This window comes from Anolis sagrei, chromosome 3 (genome assembly GCF_037176765.1).
Source record: "Anolis sagrei isolate rAnoSag1 chromosome 3, rAnoSag1.mat, whole genome shotgun sequence".
Taxonomy (NCBI): domain Eukaryota; kingdom Metazoa; phylum Chordata; class Lepidosauria; order Squamata; family Dactyloidae; genus Anolis; species Anolis sagrei.
Genome location: NC_090023.1, coordinates 70071414 through 70093727, shown reverse-complemented (window position 1 = coordinate 70093727; position 22314 = coordinate 70071414). Strand labels below are relative to the sequence as shown.

The following is a 22314-nucleotide window of genomic DNA, read 5'->3' as shown; positions in this document are numbered from 1 at the left end:
AGGTATTTGGGGTAGTAATTTTAGTTAAACCCATCTCTATGTCGAACTTAAGGAACCCTGCTGTAAGAAAGAATAACAAGGACAGTCTGGCCTCCTCCATAGGCCAGAAAAAGACCAACTGTAAGAACCTCATTTTGTGCATTCCCACTCCTGTTGTCAGATGCCATAGGATGAAAAAAGAGCTCAATTCTATGGCCAATCAAAGATACATAATTGCAGACCTACATTCAAGTAAGACTGTGACCAAAACCAATCTGATGAAAATATATCTAGCCATCTATGACAAAGTGAGCGGCCTCCTATAATAACACAATAATAAAACTTTATTTATAACCTTCCCTCTCTCCCTGAAGGGACTCAGGGCGGCTTACACCTTCCACTGTCACTATTCTGTCCATCTTGTCATTTGAGTCTGTAAATCTTAGGTTAATTCCTGTACCCCCTGCTTTGGGAGGTGACATGTCTCTGAAAACCAATAGTAATAATAATCACATTAATAATTATGACAGATTCAAAGATTTCTGAATTCACATCTGACTGTAGCATAATAGCTAAGGGACTAACACAAAGCTTACATTTAATACAGCTGTGACAAAATTCGGCATACCATTAGTCATTTATAGATACCGTTTCAGAGGTTATCAAATGATGTACAAAAGGTTTCAGAAATGAAAGCAAACTGAGCAACAATTCTTTATCTCCTATACAACCTTGCCCCCTTGTTCTCTGTACACCCCTTTGAAGGAGGTCCTCCTGTACACTGGGGGCTCTGTTGTAGGGCTAAGAGTGCCAAAGAGGAAATGCACATTCTTACTAAGATTATGTGATTTGTGACATCTGCACGGCAGTCAATAGGAAATTCACACTGTATTAATATCATCTTAGACAAAAGGAAGGGAAACATATGGTTCCTGAGGTCTACTCTATTTTCACAGTTCTTCCTTTATTGGGATTGTGTGACTTGTGGAAGAACAGAAACAAACACTTCAAGAAGCAGAAACATTAACTACATGAATGATCATTTTTAAAATTACTGAATATGGGAAATGCTAAAGCATTCTCATTCATAACTACAAAGCTAAAAGATATAGTAACATGGGGTTAGCAAGTAACACCTATAACCATTTAAAAGATAATTCAACAAATAAAAGGGGTGGCTTTTTTAGTTTAAACCCCACCAGTATTGTAAGTTGGATAATGAAGGGTATGTGTATCATATTTGTCCAGATCTATAAAGCCATATAGGAGCCTTTCCAGAACAACCATAAAAACTTTCACTTTTATGTATATAACTTATATCTGTTTTGCAAGACAATAACAGCCAGCATGGTTTGCTGGTTTAAGTCCTGAGCTGTGAAGGACCAGGGTTCAAATCTCCACTTGGTTGTGGAAACCGACTGGATCACACTCTTTCAGCCTCAGAGGAAGATCATGAGAATTCCCTCTGAACAATCTTCCCAAGAATACATGATGATAGGTTAATCTTTGGGTAACTGTAACTCAGAAACAACCTGAAGGCACATAACAATAAAAAAAGGAGTTTCATCGCCCCTATCTAGGAAACGGCTTCCTGATTCAAAGAAGTTGTCCATGAATATGAACAGGAAGCATGGGTACATTGCTTTTTCTTACTGAAGCCACAAAGGATTCATAGTGCTATTAACTCTTCTTTTGGATGCTCTACCTTCACCAAATGGAAGCAGCAAATGACATGATGCCTTGGAAAATCATTATACATATTATATATGATAACTACAGAATTACCAGTGATAAATCCAGATATTGGTTTCAAACTGTGGAACTGCTGATCATGTTTAGCTCTTTCTTCCACAGTTATACCCCAGATGTCCAGGTTGCCTATGTCACAAGGAAGAAATTAAGATACAGTCATAAAATATAGGCTTTATAAATGCTCATTTTTCTCAGCATATAGTCTTCCTGCTATTCTCCCTCCACTAGAAAGTGCTCCTCACTGCTGATCTGTCAATACAGATATGCACTGCAAACAACAGAGATAGCTTTCTGCTGAAAATCTGAAATCCATAAATGTAGGTGTCTGTAGTATATACAAATGTAGTTTTAGTGACCAAAATAGTAATAGCCACCAGTATGCTCCGCCATATGTGCTTTAAAATCTCTGGTAGAAAAGCAGGACAAAAATATCCTTTTTCAAAATGCACATAAGCAGTATTTTATGTTTAGAAACAACAGTGATGTGATAGATGGAAAGACGGCCTCCCTACAAAATCCCTTCCTGCAATAATAAAATAATAATAAATTTTATTTATACCCCGCCATCTACCTGAAGGGACTCAGGATGCTCACAAAAGTACTTCAAAGTGCCACATATAAAGCAAACAATACATAAATATAAAAAAACAGCAATATAAGTCTAAAAAAATATATAAAATTCCATTTGATAAAATTGTAAAATTCATAAACGCAGTAGAACCTGTAAATAAAGCTGGCTATCTACAATTAGCAAATCAAAGTGGCGGAGATTGAGTAGATTACACAAGGTCAAAGGCCTGTCTAAAAAGCCATGTTTCCAAACTAGCACGAAAGGCTTGGAGAGCGGAAGATAACCTAACCTCTCTAGGAAGGGTATTCGAGAGCGGGGGGCAACCACCGAGAAGGCCCCCTCTCTCGTCTCCACCAACCATGCTTCAGCCGGTGATGGGACCAAGAGAAGGCTCTTTACAGCAGATCTCAAAGAATATAATAACTGTTTCTTGTATAAAATAACTGTTTCTTTTGTGCCTGCTATTGCAGGTACAAAAGACAGAAAGTCTGCATTGGCAAATTTGTTGTCAGTCACTTTTAACATACCTCCTGTATGATATAACAATTGCACCAGAACATAGTATGCACAGTATATGTTGAAAGAACATAACAAATCAGAAATAGGAGAAGCCACAGTGCCCATTTTGAATATAACAATTAAACACACGCAGAGAGAGACAGATGATTTGTCAGTTACAGTATTCCTGTTCACTGCAAGAATAATAGGAAGTCAACATTTCTGATAAGCCTGAATTTATTAAGACATCTGATCATGGACACAGAGTTTTGCATTGCACTGCCAGTTCTTACTACCTAACCTCCAGGTAGTATGTCTTCCTAAAACTTGGCAAATGCTTTAATATATGTAAATAGTAAGCTGTCTTACTACTCACTATAACTGCATGTTGATAATCAGTAAAATTTTCAGGTCCAACAATTAAATTAGTTTTTGTGGTGAAAGTTTTCTCTTTAAAAGTAGTATAAGAAAATTATGTTAATACTTACCCCCAAAAGGTGTGGGAAACTGAGCCATGGTTTAAACACCTCTAACTTGCTAATAGATGCCTGAAATAAAGAAGAATATAGTAAGATATACAAAAACAAATTATTTGAGGTACTATCATGTATTGATATGTATAAGAATATTTTAATGACAAGTATTTTTAAAATAAATCAATTAGTTATGTAAACATAAACAGATCAAAATATTTATCAATGGTACAAAGTACCAGCCTTTTATTTTGTTTCCAGTTGCAGTTTTACTTGACAGTAACAGAGTAGTACTTAAAACAGTATCTGAATGGTTTCTTATTGGTAACTCTACAGTGATACCACTGGATATTTCTGAATTATTTCTGAAATGGATAACAAAAGCAGTTTAAATCAGCTAAATTAAAACTGACATATAGATGCTTAATAAAAATTTAAAGTCACGGGATTTAATGTCTTCAAAACAGAAGTGTGCAGAAATGCAACCAAGTACTTATTCTAAGCAAAAAAAGAAGGTATGGTTCAAGATTCTATTGTGCATCTTTGCCTGGTGGCAAAAGTTAATAATGTGTGTTTAATATAGATGACCTCTACAAAAAAATGTAAATATAATAAATGTACTTCAGCTTTTCAGATTTACTGTTGGAAAGGGTTGAAATTATCTCTGCTCCATGATGGTATTTTATGATAGATGTCTTCTTAAAATTTTAGACTACAAAGTATTGTTACACAGTTAAATAAGACTTATTTGGAGTTGGAAAATCTTTATTTGAGTTAATGGTGTTGTTGGCAACCTGTTTCACATCCTTCTACTGCACTGACAATCAGAGATTTAACTGATTGGATCTGAAAGTCTGACAACTGTTTCACACACTTGATCCATAAATTTGACTTCAAAGGAAATATGAACTGCTATTCAGTCCTGAGTCTTAGTTTCTAACTGTTAAGGTATCAGATATTCTGGGGTGGGATGAGGCAAAATAAAAAAATATATAGCAGGGGATTTTCACTTCGCTACCAAAGAACTGTATCTTGGTCAGGGTAAGGAGCTATCAAAAGAACCATAAAACAGGAATGGTTCATCAAATACCACAATATTTCCTCTTACAGCATTAGTTGCCACTAGCGTGCTCACCATGATAAATAAATTTTAAAATGAAATTATCCTGGTGAATGTTGGTGCTCTGCACATCATAATCTTAATTAAAATTTCTGGCTAACAGAAAAACAGATGTCAAGGAAAAACATGTGTCTATGGCTCAAGAGGATTGCTAATTTAACTAGAATATTAATATTATTTTCCTTATTATAGCCTCAATATGAATGGCACTTTGCAGAAAAGAAAAGAGACGCTCCGGTTTCTATCCATTAGAATATCAGCTCTAATTTTCAGCCTAATGTCATGTAGATTCATCAAAACCCATCTGGAAGAGATTCCAAGACTAGAAACTGAACCAAAAAGTTTAGTATCTTAGAAGTAACTTGTCATGAAACATTAAAGTATTGTACAGAATATTCCAGGTGATAGTATAGATCTTCTGGTTCTCCTGTGACCTCAATACACCATCCTGAGAGAAAACCTTCATGTTGTGGCACTCCAAATTATGGTGCATCCATAATGCAACAGGATCCAAAACGGATTATATTTAAGAACCTGCTACAAAAATATTTAACTATGTGAATGCTTAGTTTTATTGACCACCTTACTGGGACTTCATTTTTGTTATGGAGTTGTAATCCAAGGCAATTGTTTGCTTTTATTCAATAAGCGTTTATTATTCCGAATATTTGTATTTAAGAACCACAAAACCTATATGAACATATACACTTTTGAAAAATATTTCCTACATCATTCCAAATGATGACTTCTAAGAACATGTTTATCTTAATCTTAGAAATCTGAAAAGGTGTTCTAGTTAGGTCTACCTTTTCACAGGAATTGCCACTATTAACAAGATCTCAAGCTACTATACTGGAAAAAGGCAACTTTACTGCTGTTTTCAAATTCTGACATGTAGAGTCCTTAATTATTGGAATCAACACTAATAAACTATACAATACAAGTACTATTTCCAATAGTGTGTCTTGCCTTTAGTGTCCATTAATTCCTTCACTATTTTCATTTTGATTTGTACTACAGACTAGTTGTGTCTTTCACTCTCTTAGCATTATCATTATATCCCCCTAATTATAAGTTCATTAGCTAGTCTGTTTTATACTTGAATTTTCACAGATATTTATTTATTTATTTATTTCCAACATTTCTGCCCCACCCTTCTCTACTCCCGAGTGGGGACTCAGGGCTTCTTTCAAACCGGCAACAATTCGATGCCGTGATATAATACAATATAAACACATATAACAACAGTTTAAAACAGTAAATAAAACATTAAGTTAAAGACACGTTAAAAACAGTCATCAACCATATAGCCAATTTCAGTCCGATTCAACATCCAAAATGCTGTCATGCTTGCTGTCCAAAGGCCTGGCCCCAGAACCATGACTGAACCTTCTTTCTAAAAGAAAGGAGGGAAGAAGCCAACCTGATCTCACTGGGGAGCGAGTTCCACAGGCATGGGGCCACCATTGAGAAGGCCCTGTCCCTCATCCCCGCCAAGCGCAGCTGCGAGGCTGATGAGACTGAGAGCATGGCCTCCCCACGATCTTAAACTACAAGGCAGGACATAGAGGGAGATACATTTGAACAGGAAAGCTGGGCCAGAACTGTATAGGGCTTTATACGCCAAGACCAGCACTTTGAATTGTGCTCGGAAGTGGAATGGCAGCCAGTGGAGCTGACACAACAGGGAGGTAGTGTGCTCCCTATATGTCGCTCCAATAAGTAACCTGGCTGCTGCCCATGGACTAGTTGAAGTTTCTGAACAGTCTTCAAAGGCAACCCCATGTAGAGTGTGTTGCAGTAGTCTATTCGGAATGTAACTAGAGTGTGGACCACTGTGGCCAGATACATAAGCAAATACAAATATCCGTGCTTACTCGAGTGAAATGCACCATTGAATCTAATGTGTACCTCAAATTTCAAATCCTGAAACAAAAAAGTCTTTGCTGCCCAATATAATGTGCAGCAGCAAAAAGTATGCTCTTTGTAATTTGGCCAAAAAGGTGATGGCTGCTTAGAATTCTTCAATTATAAATAACTTTGTTAGAATACCAAAGCTTCCAAAAATTGAAAGGAAAACTTTGGGGTGCATCTCTGCTGTAGAATGAAACCACTTTAATTGCTTTGGTTCAACGCTATGGAATCATGGAGGCTCTACTGACAAGGTTTCGAGCCTTTTCCACCAAAGTACAAATCCCACGATTGCATAGCATTGAGTCCTGGCCATTTAATTAGAGGTGACGTTCCTCAAAGAGCAGCTCCAGGTGCAACTCCTGAAGCACCTTCCCATTTTGCAATGGCTCAGCACTAACATTACTGTATTACGTGAATCTAATGCACACCCCAATGTTGGCAAGGTCATTTAGACAAAAACAGTGAGCATTAGATTCAAGTAAATACGGTACATCAATTTCTTGTAAGAAAAAATCCCTCTGCAGTCCAGCAATTTATTTCATGCCTCTAGTAGTACTATGGCCTTCATTCACGGATTCTGGATTATCTGACTGGGATTTAGCCACCGTTAAGACTGCCAACACTAATCAGATCACATTTTCGTTAAGTTGTCCATAATAATAGTGAACAGATCTTGAACTCTTGTCAAAGGTAAAACAGAATGTATTTTTAAATAATTTTAGAAATTAATATAAATAATATTAATATTAATATTTTAGAAATTAACATAAAAATTCCTCAGACATTCCAATTTTGCAAGCATCTCTATATCTTATATGTCAATATCTAAAGCTGTGATGCATTAGATATATGTAACAACAACCTTTATAGAAGGAAGATGTACCTATTTGCTGACAAAAGGTAGAACTCAGAAAAAACTGAAAGAACCATGTAACATCAAATGTAAGTACAATCAGAAATCTATATTGACATTTTTTGTCAACTAACAACCAGCAATAAGTTTTCTGCAGATCTCAAAGGTGGCATATGACACGAAATTTAACCGAAACAAACAATAAAATAAAATAAGAAAACAGGAGTACTTGGGTTTTGGATTTTTTTCAGATTTTAGAAAACCTGTATTTGTATATATGTATATAATGAAATATCCTGTAGATTAGACTCATGCTTGAACACTGTTCTGCTATCCTGATATTTAGTATTAGAGGAAACAGGCATAAATAAATGCTTTTACAAAACAGAATACTTTGCATTTAAAGCAATCCATGGTGTTTGAGATAAAATCTCTGTAATATTAGGAAATATTAAAGAAATCCTTCAGCCATCTGATTGAAAAAAAAAAGTCATACTGGTCCTCACATAGGCAGCTCACATAGCTAATATATATATGTTAGACAATCCCAAATGTCTCATGTTAAAATAGTTGTGTGAACATGCACAAAACAAAAATGTCAATTGAGAAAAAAACTAATAAAATTTAATTTGAACACAAAATTCCTCCCCCAAGTCAACAATCATGTCAAAAATTTTGACATTTTTTTGGCTTTATACAAGGATATTTGCATCACGTTTACAGCAAAAATACATCAATCCATTTCAAAAATGTTGCTACAGTCCTTTCTGCCACATCTTTTTTTATCCACATAACATGATTATATTCTGGTGAGAACATGCAAGGAAACATAACATTGAGGACAGTAGCAATCCTACTGTATTAGAAGCCTTGTATGGTCTGTGCCACAAGAGAAGAATGAACACTCAGCAGCCTGCAGTTAAGAATTTTCATTCTTTACAGCTTCACAGTTAGAAGGAAAAGCACTTGGGTATACTCTGACTTGGAATGCTGTAAGTCCAACAGACGTAACTTCAGCTCCTGTTTGTTCATCAGCTCCAGCAGCCAGCGCCTTGTTTTGGGACCAAAGTTCTTGATTTGTTCCATCCGCAGATCATCCAGGTCAGCTGCTTTGCCATTTTTACATTTATTGAGAGCCATGTCAAATTCAATAGATGTAAAGGGTTCATGGAGGTTGTTGTTCTCAATCTCTGGTTGCCTGGCTATTGGTTTCTTTCCTACTTTGGTGGCAAAGTTGGGTTTCCCATTCTTCAAGAGTTGGTGTGCTATCTGATCTGCCTTTATGTTGGCATGGGTATTAGTTTGTGAGGGGTCATTGCTCAACCATCTCAGTAGCCTCCAGAACTCTGGCTGCTCCTGCCCATGTCGACCTCTGTGATCAGTTTGATCCACTGTTCTTTCTTGGCTTCAGAGATGGAGGACACAATGTTCTGCGCTGCCTGGAGGGTTTGCTCACTAAATGGGTCTTCGTTGTGGAGCCTGTAATAGTTTTCCAACAAGGCAGCTGTTTCAGGGGTAATGCCCTGAAGGTAGTTGGTTCTGCAGCCTCTCGGTATGGAGGCCCGTGAGCAGGTTTTCACGATTTCAATAAAGTGCTCGTATTCCTCAGGGATTGGCGCGGCCGATGTGATCATGTCATCTAACATGTCTGAGAATTTAGTCCAATCTGCCTTTCTGAAGTTGAATCTTCGTTTAAATCGAACTACCTGAGTCCTTATTGTTGGGAACAGTTGGCATACTATTGGTCGGTGCTGTGTGTTTGGGATTGGTGGTCCCACTGATTTGGTGCATTGCTGTACAATGCTGTCGCTCACAAATAGGAGGTCTGGGTTATAACCTCGGTGCCATCTCCCGCTGTTGTAGGATGGTGGGAGCTTGCTATCATGGATGAGTGATAGCTTGTGCAGTTCAGACCAGGAGAGGACAGCCTCTCCATTTTTATCTTCTTGGGCATAGCCCCATACGTGGCTATGGCTGTTAAAGTCACCAATTACTACCGCCCTTTGGTGCCTATCAAAATTCTCGGGGGAGGAGAAGCAGAACTCTTCATTTGGGGGCTTGTACACAGAGGTGATGGTGATGTTGTTAAGCTCTACTGTTATAACCTCTATATTGTTTTCTTCAGTGTTGTGGGCACTGCTGACTTGGAGGCCTGGTTTGACAGAGACGGCGCTTCCATACTGCACATGTGGTCTTTCCACTACTAAGACCATTCCTGGAACTTTGGGTCGTTTCTGTTGTTCATCCCTGTGTGTTTCTTGGACACACAGCACATCGCATTTCTTATCTCGGCACAGTTCATAGAGCAATTGCTCTTTGGCAGCTGACATGCCTTCGATATTGATTGAGATTATTGTCGTGGTTGGTCCTGAAAAGGTCCGTTGGTTGTTTTGCTTGCTTGCTTGCATGCTGGTCGATTCTGTGGCGAGAGAATCAGCCGTCTACGAAGACGTTGCCCAGGGGACGCCCGGATGTCTTGCAATCCTGCGAAGAGGCTTCTCTCATGTCCCTCTCATGCGACTTGGAAGGCATTGAACAGACTGCGCTCTGGCACCACGAGATGCAGAGCCAACCTTCAGAAATGGGGCTACAAAGTAGAATCCTCAACATGCGAGTGTGGAGAAGAGCAAACCACTGACCACCTGCTGCAATGCAACCTGAGCCCTGCCACATGCACAATGGAGGACCTTCATGCAGCAACACCGGAAGCACTCCAAGTGGCCAGATACTGGTCAAAGGACATTTAACCAGCTACCAAACTCACAAGTTGTGTATTTTTCTGTTTGTTTGCGTTGTTCTGTTAGAAATGTAATATAATGGACTGGTTGCTCTGACACGACAAAAAAAAAGCTCCTGCTTGACCCGTGTTATAATTCAGCTCCAGCGTGACCTGTGTTATTACATGCATTTCAATTTGTTCAGCCTGAGGATGTGGACATAATCTATGTATGCATCCACCACATACATACATATGAAGAGATGCCGTCCCCAAGTTACAAACAAGATAGGTTGTCTTAAGTTGAATTTGTATGTCAGTCGGAACAGGTACATTTTAAAGTGTAACTCCAGCCAAATAAAGAAATAAAAGCTATGCATAGTATAGGAGGGGGTTAACACCCTTGTGGTGTTTGTTTCGATTTATGTTCAGAAGATTTCATCTCACTTTCTGTCCCTGTGATAACTGAATTTTGGAAAATTTGGCTTGTTGTGGAAACAAGGATTGGTGCTAAAGCTTCAGTTGAGACACCATTTTCCCATAACAACCCTTTCAGGAGTGAATTTCCCTTCCTAAGGATAGATTTCTCTCACTTCCTGTTTTCTCACCCCCGTTCTTAACTACGAGTCATTTGTAAGTCAAGGACTGCCTGTACTGGAAACAAACTCTTCCTGTCTCATAAAACAACCAGACAAAGTATGTTTTTTGTGAGAACTGCCAAAATACCCTAGACTATAGGCATCAAATCCCATCTGCTCATGTAAACTAAGGAAGATCAGACATGGTCAGTACTTGTATAGGAAACCACCAATTAATATCCGGTGCTGAAGTCTACATCTCAGTGGGGGAAAACTTGACGGTTTTTTCCACTGAGATGTAGCCTTCAGCATCGGATATTAATTGGTGGTTTCCTATACAAGTACTGACCATGTCTGATCTTCCTTAGCTTACATGAGCAGATGGGATTTGCTAACCCATGTTTCAATATTTCTTGTCTAAGGAGACTAAAAAATTCATCAGATCATCATAAGTTGATAGGCAGCTTTTCCACCTCAAGTATGATTGGACAGCTGCTATACAGGGTTTTATAGATTGTAATGAGCACTTTGAATTGTGCTCATAAACAGACGGATTTCTAGTAAAGGTGTTCCAAAAGGAGAGCTATATAATGATGTTACCACTCTCAGTCAATACGCTGACCACAGAACTTTGGACCCACTTAAGTGTCCAAAGGCATCCCCACAGGATATAATCAAGGCAGGTGCCACTATCAGCAGACAGGATATAATCAAGGCAGGTGTCACTATCACCAGATCTGACATCTCCAGGAATGGGCACTGATGTGCAATGGTTATAAATATGCAGATGCACTCCTGAACATCACCCAAACTTGGGCATCCAGGCTCGGGGCTGAAGCAAGGAATACAACTAGCCTAGAAATTGAAAATTTTGGGGAGAGTGTAATCTTACCAAGCTCAAGATGAGTCCCCATTTTTGACCTGCATTTGACTGACCAGGAGTGACCTTGGGCAAATTACACACGTTCAGCCTCAGAGGAAGGCAAATACAAAGCCCCTCTAAACAAATCTTGCCAAGAAAACCATGTGACGAGTTCATTTTAAGGTTGGTGTAAGTTAGAATGAACTTGAAGACACACATTTTTTTACTAAACAAAAAGTCAGAATTTGTTTTAATGTAACAAGCTGAGCAGTGAAATTAACATTATAGTTAGTTTTAGGAGCTACTAATTCCTCCCTAATGTGTAATAAATAATGTTATACCAACTAGTAAGTAGGTATATATCCACTCTAAAGATTGTTCTTCTTCCAACAATAAATATTTAGTTGTTTGCCTTCTTCAATTCATTCATTGCAAAAATTAAATGAAACAGTATTTGCCTCTTCACTCTATTTTAAATTAGAGTTATAATGAGTTAATGCTTTGTACTGAAATGATTGATTCCTTTCATTTTGTGGCAAGGAAACTAAGAATGCACATAATTGCTGTCTAACTGCATTAAAACATGCATTTATACTTAAGAATCCATTTTTTGAGTATGATTTTGGATATGTCTGAAGAAATTTCAACCTGTATCACAGTGAATATTTGCTCCTGGCTTTAAAATAATAATAATAATAATAATAATAATAATAATAATAATGCATTATTTAGAACAGAGCAATTATCAGACTGTATCTGAAATAAAGATCTGATATTTCAGAAGCAATTATTTTAATATAATATTAGCTGGAACCCCTGCGCTTCACACTTTGAACATTTACTTAATTTAAGTTCTTTGAAGTTATAAAGATTGACTATGGAAGAATCTGGCTTAGAAAACATGCATCAAGAACAATATTGCAAAAAACACTAATTGTTAGAAACAGTATGAATATTGTAAAATTAACATTTACTATTTTCCATTATCAATAAAATCAAGCCTAAATGAGTTATCAATAACTGCTACATATAACTTTGTGAATAGTCTAATATGAATACTACAAACTCCTAAGTAATTTGTCATGTCCTTCTCAGATTCAGGTTTCATTTCCAGAAAATTGCCCTTATCACAAGGTTAAATAACCTTCCATCAGAACAAGATCAGTCAGATATTTGTACTGCAACTAATTAAAATCTTATAAACTTAATGCATTCTTTTGGTTAAAAAAATCTATTCCCATATAGAATTCCTTAATTAATTTTACTACAAAAACAAACTAGAAAATAAGATATGTAATTCACCAGAAAGGTTAGATACATACTTGCATACTTGCCATTTGAACAATTTTGATCTAGAACAGTCTTCTGAAAGTTTACGGCTATAATGACAATATGATATATCCAAAAAATACTGAAATATGCATTCGACAAAATAGGGTCATGATAGGATCATCTGATCCTATGCCCAATTTCAAAATTCCAGGCCTCTGGAAAGAGCAGCACTACATTACATAGCATCTGGTCATAAATGACTTAAAAAGGCAAAGTTTTGCACAGAATTGAAAATAAGAATGGAAAGCACTAATTATACCGAGACCTGGTTGGACAAGCTGGGCGGAGTAAATCGCACCCATCTGTGCCCACCAGGTTTCGGGATGCACCAGCTGGCTAGGTCTGGGGGGCAAGGAGGAGGGGTTGTGGTGATCTTTAGGCAATCCATCTCTCTGGTCAGATGCACCGTCCCACAATCCTCTGGGTTTGAGTGTGTCCACCTGAAGGTGGGAACCCAAGACAGCTTGGGGATTCTGCTGGTGTACTGTCCACCTCACAACTCAGCAGTTTCCCTGCCGGAGCTAGCAGAAGTGGTCTCCAATTCGGCTCTTGTCTCCCAGCAGCTTATAGTTCTGGGAGACTTTAATATTCATGCAGAGACCACACTAACAGGTGCTGCTCAGGACTTCATGGTTGCCATGATGACCATAGGGCTGACTCAAGTAATATCTGGTCCCACACACCAGGTGGGTCACACACTTGACCTAGTTTTCATCGTGGACGGTGGTGTGGTCAAAGTGGAAGAGCAAAACATTCTTCCATTGTCATGGTCTGACCATCATCTGATCAGCTTAAGACTCACCGTGACCTCTAACCTCCGCAGGGGTGGTGGACCCATTAAGATGGTCTGCCCCAGGAGACTTATGGATCCAGATGGACTCCTGAGGTCTCTTGGGGATCTTCCTGTCCTGGAGACTGACGATACTGTCGACGCTCTGGTTGACCTCTATAACAGCGAGATGTTCAGGGTGATTGATATGATTGCTCCTGAACGTCCCCTCTCATTGCATAGAGTTGCACCAACTCCTTGGTTCACTGAGGAGCTGGCGGTGATGAAGTGCGGGAGGAGGGGTCTAGAGTGCATCTGGAGGAAATCTCGTGATGTTCCTGACTGAGCACGGGCTAAAGCCGCTATTAGAGCTTACTCTGTGGATCTAGGGGCAGCCAAGAAAACCTTCTCGACTGCCCGCATAGTGTCTGCAGCAAATAGGCCATCAGAGTTGTTCCAGGTTATTGGAGCTCCTCCACCCACTCGAGGTGGAGGGGATCCCTGAAGACTCGGCAATTCGGTGCAGCGATTTCGCGCACCATTTTGCAGGCAAAGTTGCTCAGATACGTCTCGAGCTGAATACCAGTTTAAGCACAATGCCAAATGAGGTAACCGAGGCTCCTGTCTGTTCAATCTTATGGGACTCTTTTCATCTTGTTTTGCCTGATGACGTCGATGGGATCCTTGGGGCTGTGAGGGCGAGCACTTGTGCTCTGGACCCTTGCCCTTCCTGGCTAGTTAAACTAGCCAAGGATGGGTTGTTGGATTGGTTTGTCTCCATCATAAGTATATCACTGAGTCAACGGAAATTCCCGTCCTGCCTTAAGCAGGCTGTAGCAAAAAGACCTCCCTTGACCCCTCCGTGATAAATAATTACAGACCAATTTCCAACCTCCCTTTTTTGGGCAAGATGCTGGAGCAGGTGGTTGCCTCGCAGCTCCAGGGGTTCTTAGACGACATCAATTTTCTTGATGGATCAGTCAGGTTTCAGACCCGAGCACAGTACCGAGACGGCTGTTGCCTTGGTGGTTGGGAACTGTACAGGGGGAGTGTGACCCTGCTGGCTCTCTTGGATATCTCAGCGGCTTCCGATACCATTGACCATGGTATCCTTCTGGGTTGGCTTTCCGGAATGGGACTTGGGGGCATGGTTTTACTGTGGCTTCAGTCCTTTCTGGAGGGTTGTTCCCAGATGGTAAAGCTGGGTGACACCTGCTCGGACCCCTGGCCATTGACCTGTGGGGTCCCGTAAGGTTCCATTCTGTCCCCTATGCTCTTTAACATATATATGAAACCGCTGGGAGAGGACATCCAGAGTTTTGGAGTTGGGTGCCATCTCTATGCAGATGACGCCCAACTCCACTACTTTTTTCCACCGGAATCCAAGGAAGCCCCTCTGATGCTGGACCGGTGCCTGGCTGCTGTGTCGACCTGGATGAGGGTGAACAAGTTGAAGATCAATCCCAACAAGACAGAATTTCTCCATGTCAGTCGTAGCCTGACAGGGTACGACCGGAGTATTGGGTGGCAAACTCTGCTGGATGGGGTTGCACTCCCCCTGAAGGCACAGGTTCGCAGTTTAGGGGTCCTCCTGGACTCAGTGCTGACACTTGATGCGCAGGTGTCGGCGGTGGCCGGGAGGGTCTTCGCAGATAAAACCTGCGCGCCAGCTGCAACCATACCTCACGAAGTCTGACTTGACCATGGTCGTCTATGCCTTAGTTACTTCTAGATTGGACTGTTGCAGTGCACTCTATGTGGGGCTTCTCTTGAAGACAGCCCGGAAACTTCAATTGGTCCAATGCTCGGCAGCCAGACTTCTACCTAGCGTGAATTACAGAGAGCGGTCAACCCTCTTGTTTAAGGAGCTCCACTGGCTGCCATTCATCTTCCGGTCCCAATTCAAGGTGCAGGTTATTACCTACAAAGCCCTGAACAGTTTAGGACCCACCTACCTTTGTGATTACATCTCCTACCACAAACCTGCACGATCTTTTCGATCCTCTGAAGAGGCCCTTCTCTTACCTCCTACTCTATCACAGACTTGACTTATGGGAATGAGGGAGAGGGCCTTTTCCACTGTAGCCCCCTGCTTTTGGAACTCACTGCCTAGGGAGATCAGACAAGCCCCCACCCTAGCTGCTTTTAAGAAAGACCTAAATACCTGGCTCTTCCGATGTGCCTTTGGAGAATGACCACTCAACCCATCTGGTTGTTTTAGCCTATAGATGCCTTCAGAATAAAGAACCTTCCCTGCCCATAAAATGGCTAAATCCCACTGCTCCTCCCTGTCATGCCCCTTTCTTACAAATGCACTTTCATCCCTATCTCACCCAGGGTTTTAACTTTTTAACATTTTACCTCATACATTTGGCCCGCCCTCTGTGTCTGATTTTATTATGCTGCTTTATATTGTTGATTTTATTCATTATTTCATATTTTGTTATGATGTATTTTGTTATTGTGTGTTTATTATGTTGTATTATTTTGGGCCTGGCCTCATGTTAGCTGCCCCGAGTCCCCTTTGTGGAGATGGTGGCAGGTTATAAATAAAATTTAGTATTATTATTATACCTGTTCGTCCATTTGTTCTTATTTGATATTTAGAATGATTTGAGTTCAAATCATTCTAATGTCTGGCACTCTATATCACTGCTTCTTAAACTGTGACTCACAACCCCAAATGGGATCCCGTAAGAGAAAATGGTGGGCAAATAATGACGAAACGTAATGGACCTATGGAACTCGAAACACTGACCATGAGACTGTTACTATTGTCCCTTGTGTTTATTCTGATGTTTTAATCGGTTAATTGTTTAATTATTTTAATTGTTTATATATGTATGTATTTGATATGGGCATCGAATTTCTGCCTTTTTTGTAAGCCGCCCTGAGTCCCCCCTCGGGGGTGAGAAGGGCGGGGTATAAGTAACAGAAATAAATAAATAAAAATAAATAAATAAATGGAGATCCTGAAGAATTTGTCAACAGTAAAAGGTTTCTGAGGCTGAATGTGTGTGATTCTCCCAAGGTCACCCAATGGATTTCATGGCTGAGAGGTGATTCAGACTCTGATAACCAGAGTCATTGTCCAGTGTTCAAACCACTATATCATGCTGATGCTCATAGTAAATAATGCAACACTTATTATCCATCATTGCACTGCTTATGAATTTCTGCCTTAATCAAACATTTACTGAATGCCACCTGCAGGCTGTTTTAGATATTTACACAAATCTGTTAGCAACAACATGCATGTTTATAGTGGACTCTGCCGAAATTGTTTCAAATGTACCTCATTACAAAATTAGTATCTTTAGCAAATACTGATTTATTAGTAGGAAATATTTGATCTTTATACCTATTTTACATTCCCATATACTTGGGACTGCATAAAAAATTCTCAGGTAGAAAGGGATCACGAGTAGAAAAAAAATGAAGCCCTGCTCTAGAAGCTAAATGGTAAAACTCTCACATTTTCTAACCAGCACAATCAATAGTGATGGATTAGAGCTGCTGCCCAGTAACATCTGGAAGTCCCTGCTTTAAAAGAAAAAGCATTGTTGGGAAAGTTGAATTGAACCCTGGCCTTATTTATCTTATTGTATCCCATTTCATCAAGAATTTTCCTCTTCATCCCAACTCACTTACTGTACTAAAGAAAAATGTTTCAAACTGATAAAGCATGAGGTCAAGACAGGGCAGCTTTCACATCTTAAATGTATGTACTTATTCTTGTGAAGAGCAGATCTAGTCCCATTTTAAATATGAAAAGTCACAAGAACAAGTGAAACCCCTCTCTTTACATTTAGTTTTAGCAGTGGTCTCTATCAGTTGTTTTAGCAATCTATTTACTGGAATCTCAACCCCTACATCTGTTTTCCTGAAATATTCATTTTTGATTATGTAACATACCTCAAGTACATTGATCCTTTCTAAAAGTTCAGAGTTTAATTTTTAAAAAGACAAAAACTTGGATAAAGCTTGCAATTGTCCAGTTGTGACACTAATAAAATATGAGAGAACATGAAACAATTTGTTCCTTTTACTGCAGCATTAAGTAACACTTCTCTGTTAACTCTGAAGAAAAGATTCTGGACTTAATACACTAGTGAAATTGTTCTGAAACAGCTCATCTGTGTGAAAACATGACTGCTGTAAGGCTGCCAAAATGAGAGCATACAAGCACTAATCATACAAGCTTCAAAAGTCTGTGAGCAGTCTCAGCTAAATACCAATGGTTCTATGGTTTGAATTAAGACCTTTAACTTAAACCGTTTTCCTCTTTTTGACTGCCTGCCCTTGCTAGAAATATGCATTTCCTCTACATGCTACTGGCAATTTGCCTGGCATCCAAAAGAAACCACAGTCCTGCTTCAAGTTTTATAGAATGCCTGTTTAATACATCTAATTAAATATTTTATTATCTTCTATTCCTTTAAACATTCAAAATCTGGAAATATACATGTATCTCTAAAGAAATAATGGAAACAAAAACTGGCAAAAGCCAACAGAATAGCAAGCATAACTTACAGCCTGTTTTTTGAAAAAAACTTAATAAAAATAATCATCACCCAAGGCTTCCTGGATACGAAACCCACACCTTGCTAGGATGATCATCATAGTTAAGGGACAATCATCCGCTGGTCAAAAATTGATCAGATACTGAGAGCTAGGTTTCCCACTCTTAGAAAAAAGTAAACTGAATTCCAATTCCCAGTTACAGTTACACTTCTGAGTGGGGAAACTGCACCTTATAGCCTCTGCCTTGAGTCAGTAGATTCAAGAGCCACTATGAGCCTGCACATGTGCTGCCTAGGAAGAACAGCAACAACTCTTTGGGACCAATGCTTGTTTTCCATTCCCCTCCTCCTGCCAGCTTGTACTAGATTGTGAGTCACATATTGTTTGTATTAGATAGCGAGTCTGCAAAAATGTCTATCTTTTAATGTCCGTACTGCACTCACAAAGACTAGAATTTTCTAAACGTTAGGTAACATACTATATACTATTATGAACACCCACCAAAGTAACAAATGAGCAAACTATGGATAACAGAGTTACAATTCTAGATTCATTATTAAACAGGAAGCCATACTAACTTAGTCTGCTGCATAAACAGGCAGTCCTAGAGTTACAAACATCCGATTTGCAAATTACATATAGATAAGAACAGGAAGTGAGAGGAAATCTACCCCTAGGAAGGGAAAGTCACTCCTGAGTTATCATGGGGAAAAGGTGTCTTCACTAAAGCTTTATCACCAATCCTTGTTTCCACATCAACCCACATTTTTCAAAACCCACATTTTTCACATTTTTCAAAATATGGGACCAAGCATTTGATCAGTGAGCAGCAAGTGGAAGAAGATCACACACTTATGGCAATGAATTGACCTGGACTGGTTTTTGGTTTTAATGGATGTGTCTTAATTGTTTTAATTGTTGTTTTAATTTTTAATATTTTGATTGTACTGTGGCTGTTTTTATGATGCTAGCATCGTATGATGCTTTTGTTAGGCTGCCCTGAGTCCCCCTTCGGGAGAAGAAGGGCGGAGTATAAATATAGGAAATAAATAAATAAATAAAATCCAATTCTCACAGTGACTGAAAGTGAGGTGAAATCTTCTGAACAGGAACATAGTCAGCAAAACAAATACCACAGAGGTGTTAATCATTCCCTATGGCAGTGCTTCTCAAACTGTGCTCCTCTAGATATTTTGGACTTCAGCTCCCAGAAATACCAACCAGCTTACCAACTATTAGAAATTGTGGGAGTTGGAAGTTCAAACATCTGGAGAAGCACACTTTCAGAAACTCTGCCCCTGATATATTTTTAGCTGGAATTACACTTAAACTCATTTCACTTTCCAAAAAGTAAAAAGTACTAAGATGAAAACAGTACAGAGATACAATGAAGGCAGCTTCAATCAGTAAGCAGTAAATAAAAACAAAGTATAAAAATTAAACAGTCTGAGCCTGACTTTAAGTTCATTACATCCGACTTGCATAAACTTCAGCTATTCATGACTATTTATGACTTCTTACAGACTTGTGCAATTTATTTATCCTGGCCAGCACCCAGAGTTGTAAACATTAAGAATATGCAATTCAAATTTCTCATTCAAGGAAACAATGTTTTTTTTAGTAAATAAACAAACCGCCTTAAAAAGCATCCTGGAGACTCAACAGGAAAATATATTTCATTAAAATAGCAGAAAATCCAAAGTTTAACCATCACATCTTTAAAAATTAAAATGCATGCAAAATACAGAAGCAAAAAAATAATCTTCTACAGCCACACTATATCAAACCGTTTTTCTCTTTTCTGTTCTCCAGTGGTGGGTAACTGCAGCCCTCAAGATGTTGCTGCACTACAATTCTCAAGACCACTATGCTAGTTTAGGCTAATGATATTTGAACTCCAAAAACTTCTGCAGGGCCACAGGTACCTACCCTGGTTTAATTGAAGAAATCTGTTCTAAATCAGTATTTTATGATAATAATGCTCAACAAATTGAAGCTTAATCAGATAAATCAGAAAAAAATGTTTGTTCAAGTGATTCAACCTGCCTAGGATTGCCTTGAAGACTTAAGTTCATTGTGTGAGTGTGCTCCTGAATTTAGGAAACAAGCAGTGGCCAGAAATGTAATGTGTCAGCTGCATGCATTCCTGTAAATGTCAGCTCTGTCATGTCAATGTAGTTTTATTTCCTTCAGAATATTTGAACATGCTGTATATGGAGCCATCTCTAAAGTGTTCAGAAACATCTGCTGACCTGTAAAGGTGTAACTGTTGAAAACAGTTATAGGGAGTGCGAAATGTTCATGTTCAACTGCTACCAGTCCATTTCCAGGTACAATACAAAGGGCTAATTATGGGAAGGGGCTATCTTGAAAGATGACATACTCCCATAGGCAACTGCCTCTTTGTTATCTACAGCAGAGATTTTCTCCATTTAGCCATAATCTGAGATATATTTGCCAAGAATAGAGGAAAGAGCTGGGGTTGTTAAAAGGCACTAAAGTTCCTGCTAAGGGAGCCAAAGCTAGTTTTATGCCTGATGTCAGTCAGGCAGCAAAGATTTAATAATCACAGAGCCATTTGTCTTACAAGCCCATTTGTCAAGTTTACTGAAACAGGTTTTTAACTGATGGATACTCTTTATTTTTAATTGTATTGGTGTCTTTATCTAAACCTGATTTTAATTTTTGATTACAGTTCGTATTTTATCTTTTGATTCTCTTGTGGCTACTTGCCACTACAGTGGAAAGACATGAGGTAGAAATAACGAAAGATCTAACTAAGTCCCTTGTTTTCCAGCCAGCCACTTTGGATCCCTTCTTAGGGAAAATGGGCAAATGAATTAGATAAATGCAAACTTGGACCAGGAACAAACAGGATCTTTCACCCAGTTCACAAATAGTGAGACAGGTTCTCAGTCCATTTAAAGTTCTAAATAGCTTCTCATTTTAAAAAATCATGTCTTCTTACAGAGACTTATCTAAATTTTAATATAGGATATTTTCCAAACTCAGGCCCTATAGAAAGAAGTGGCAAACAGATACAGGTTTCTCCATTTAAAAATTCCTACCTCTAGAATTTACTTCCCATAGAATCTGCCTAGCACAGGTTGTTGCTATGGGGTGAAATTTTGTTATATACATACTGGAATTCTATCGCTGCTATGTGTTATCATTTTAGCATAATTTATTACATTTTAATTATATCTTCTCAATTTAAGGCTTTCAAAACTGTATTTAAAAAGTAGTTAAACATTTCTTGAACTTAATAAAAAGTGTTCCAATCTTTAGGTAAGTCTTAACATTCTGTCTCTACAGTCTATTTTAGAACTATTTATTTTTCAAAGATTTGGCTCACCTTGTTCATCAATCCATAATAATAATAATAATAAATATATATTTAAAAACCCATTACAACAGGCTGACTGGTTACTAGTCCATTTCCCACTGCAATACTATGTACTGGTTATAACTCGGATCCAGGCTATCTACAAGACCATACCTCCCAATATGCACTTGTCTAAATTTTCACATCTTCAGAAACAGGTTTTTGCTTAGTCCCATCACTATCACAGGCATGTTTGAGGACAAGGAAAAATCATCTCAGTGGCTGCCCCCAAGCTATAGAAATCCTTCACACAGGAAGTAGACTGGTTCTCTTTCTGCTCTCCTTCCATCAGCAAGTTTTAAAATTTGATAAGCTTTTGGCTGAAGTGGTTGCTTTATCACACACTAGAATAAAGTCTAGATATAAAATAATAAAAACTACTTCAAAATCAAACCTGATGTATAATTTTGGGTTATGTCACTTTCTATTATTTTCCTCAACACATTATCTTTTACATTACACTATAAAAATATATGGATCAAATGAATAGATTGCCACTCTCATCAGCAAGAAGTTTTCAGGGACAACTATTGTGAGAAATAAGATAGAAAGCGTAACTTATTCCACCAATTCAATAATCCTATTACTGCCATAAATGCCAATTTCTCCCAATTCCAGTCTCAAAAGTAGAGAGCCAGACAGTATCTTTCAGTGGGCCAGGAACTCCAACAACTCATTGATGAGCTAGAGCCAAGAAGATATTATGTACCTATTTTAAAGTATACTGTATCTGTGAAGCTTACTCCAATGCCACTCAAGACATTTTACAATGTGCCATAATTTTTACAATTCAATTAAGGAGGGACCATATACCCTGGACATTTCAGAATACTAATATGTGAAAAATTGTCTCCTTCTATTCAGCATTATTATACTTATATCTAAATCTTCCAACATAGGTTCTGCCAGAGGATATTTAAAGGTAGTCCCCAGGTTACGAACAAGATATGTTCTGTAGGTTTGTTCTTAAATAGAACTTTTATGTAAG

At 38.6% G+C, this 22314-nt stretch overlaps 1 protein-coding gene across 3 annotated transcripts in view; it reads right to left on the bottom strand.

Moving 5' to 3' along the window:
• The window catches only part of ITSN1 (intersectin 1), a 100151-nt gene that overhangs the window by 74458 nt on the left and 3379 nt on the right, over positions 1-22314 (bottom strand). For all 3 annotated transcript variants that reach the window (XM_060770378.2, XM_060770379.2, XM_060770380.2), the window contains exons 2-3: positions 3289-3348; positions 1765-1857 (exon numbers count right to left, since the gene is read on the bottom strand). In XM_060770378.2, coding sequence (XP_060626361.2) covers positions 1765-1857; positions 3289-3316 — 121 coding nt within the window. In that variant the 5' untranslated portion in view covers positions 3317-3348. The remainder of the gene's footprint in view (positions 1-1764; positions 1858-3288; positions 3349-22314) is intronic.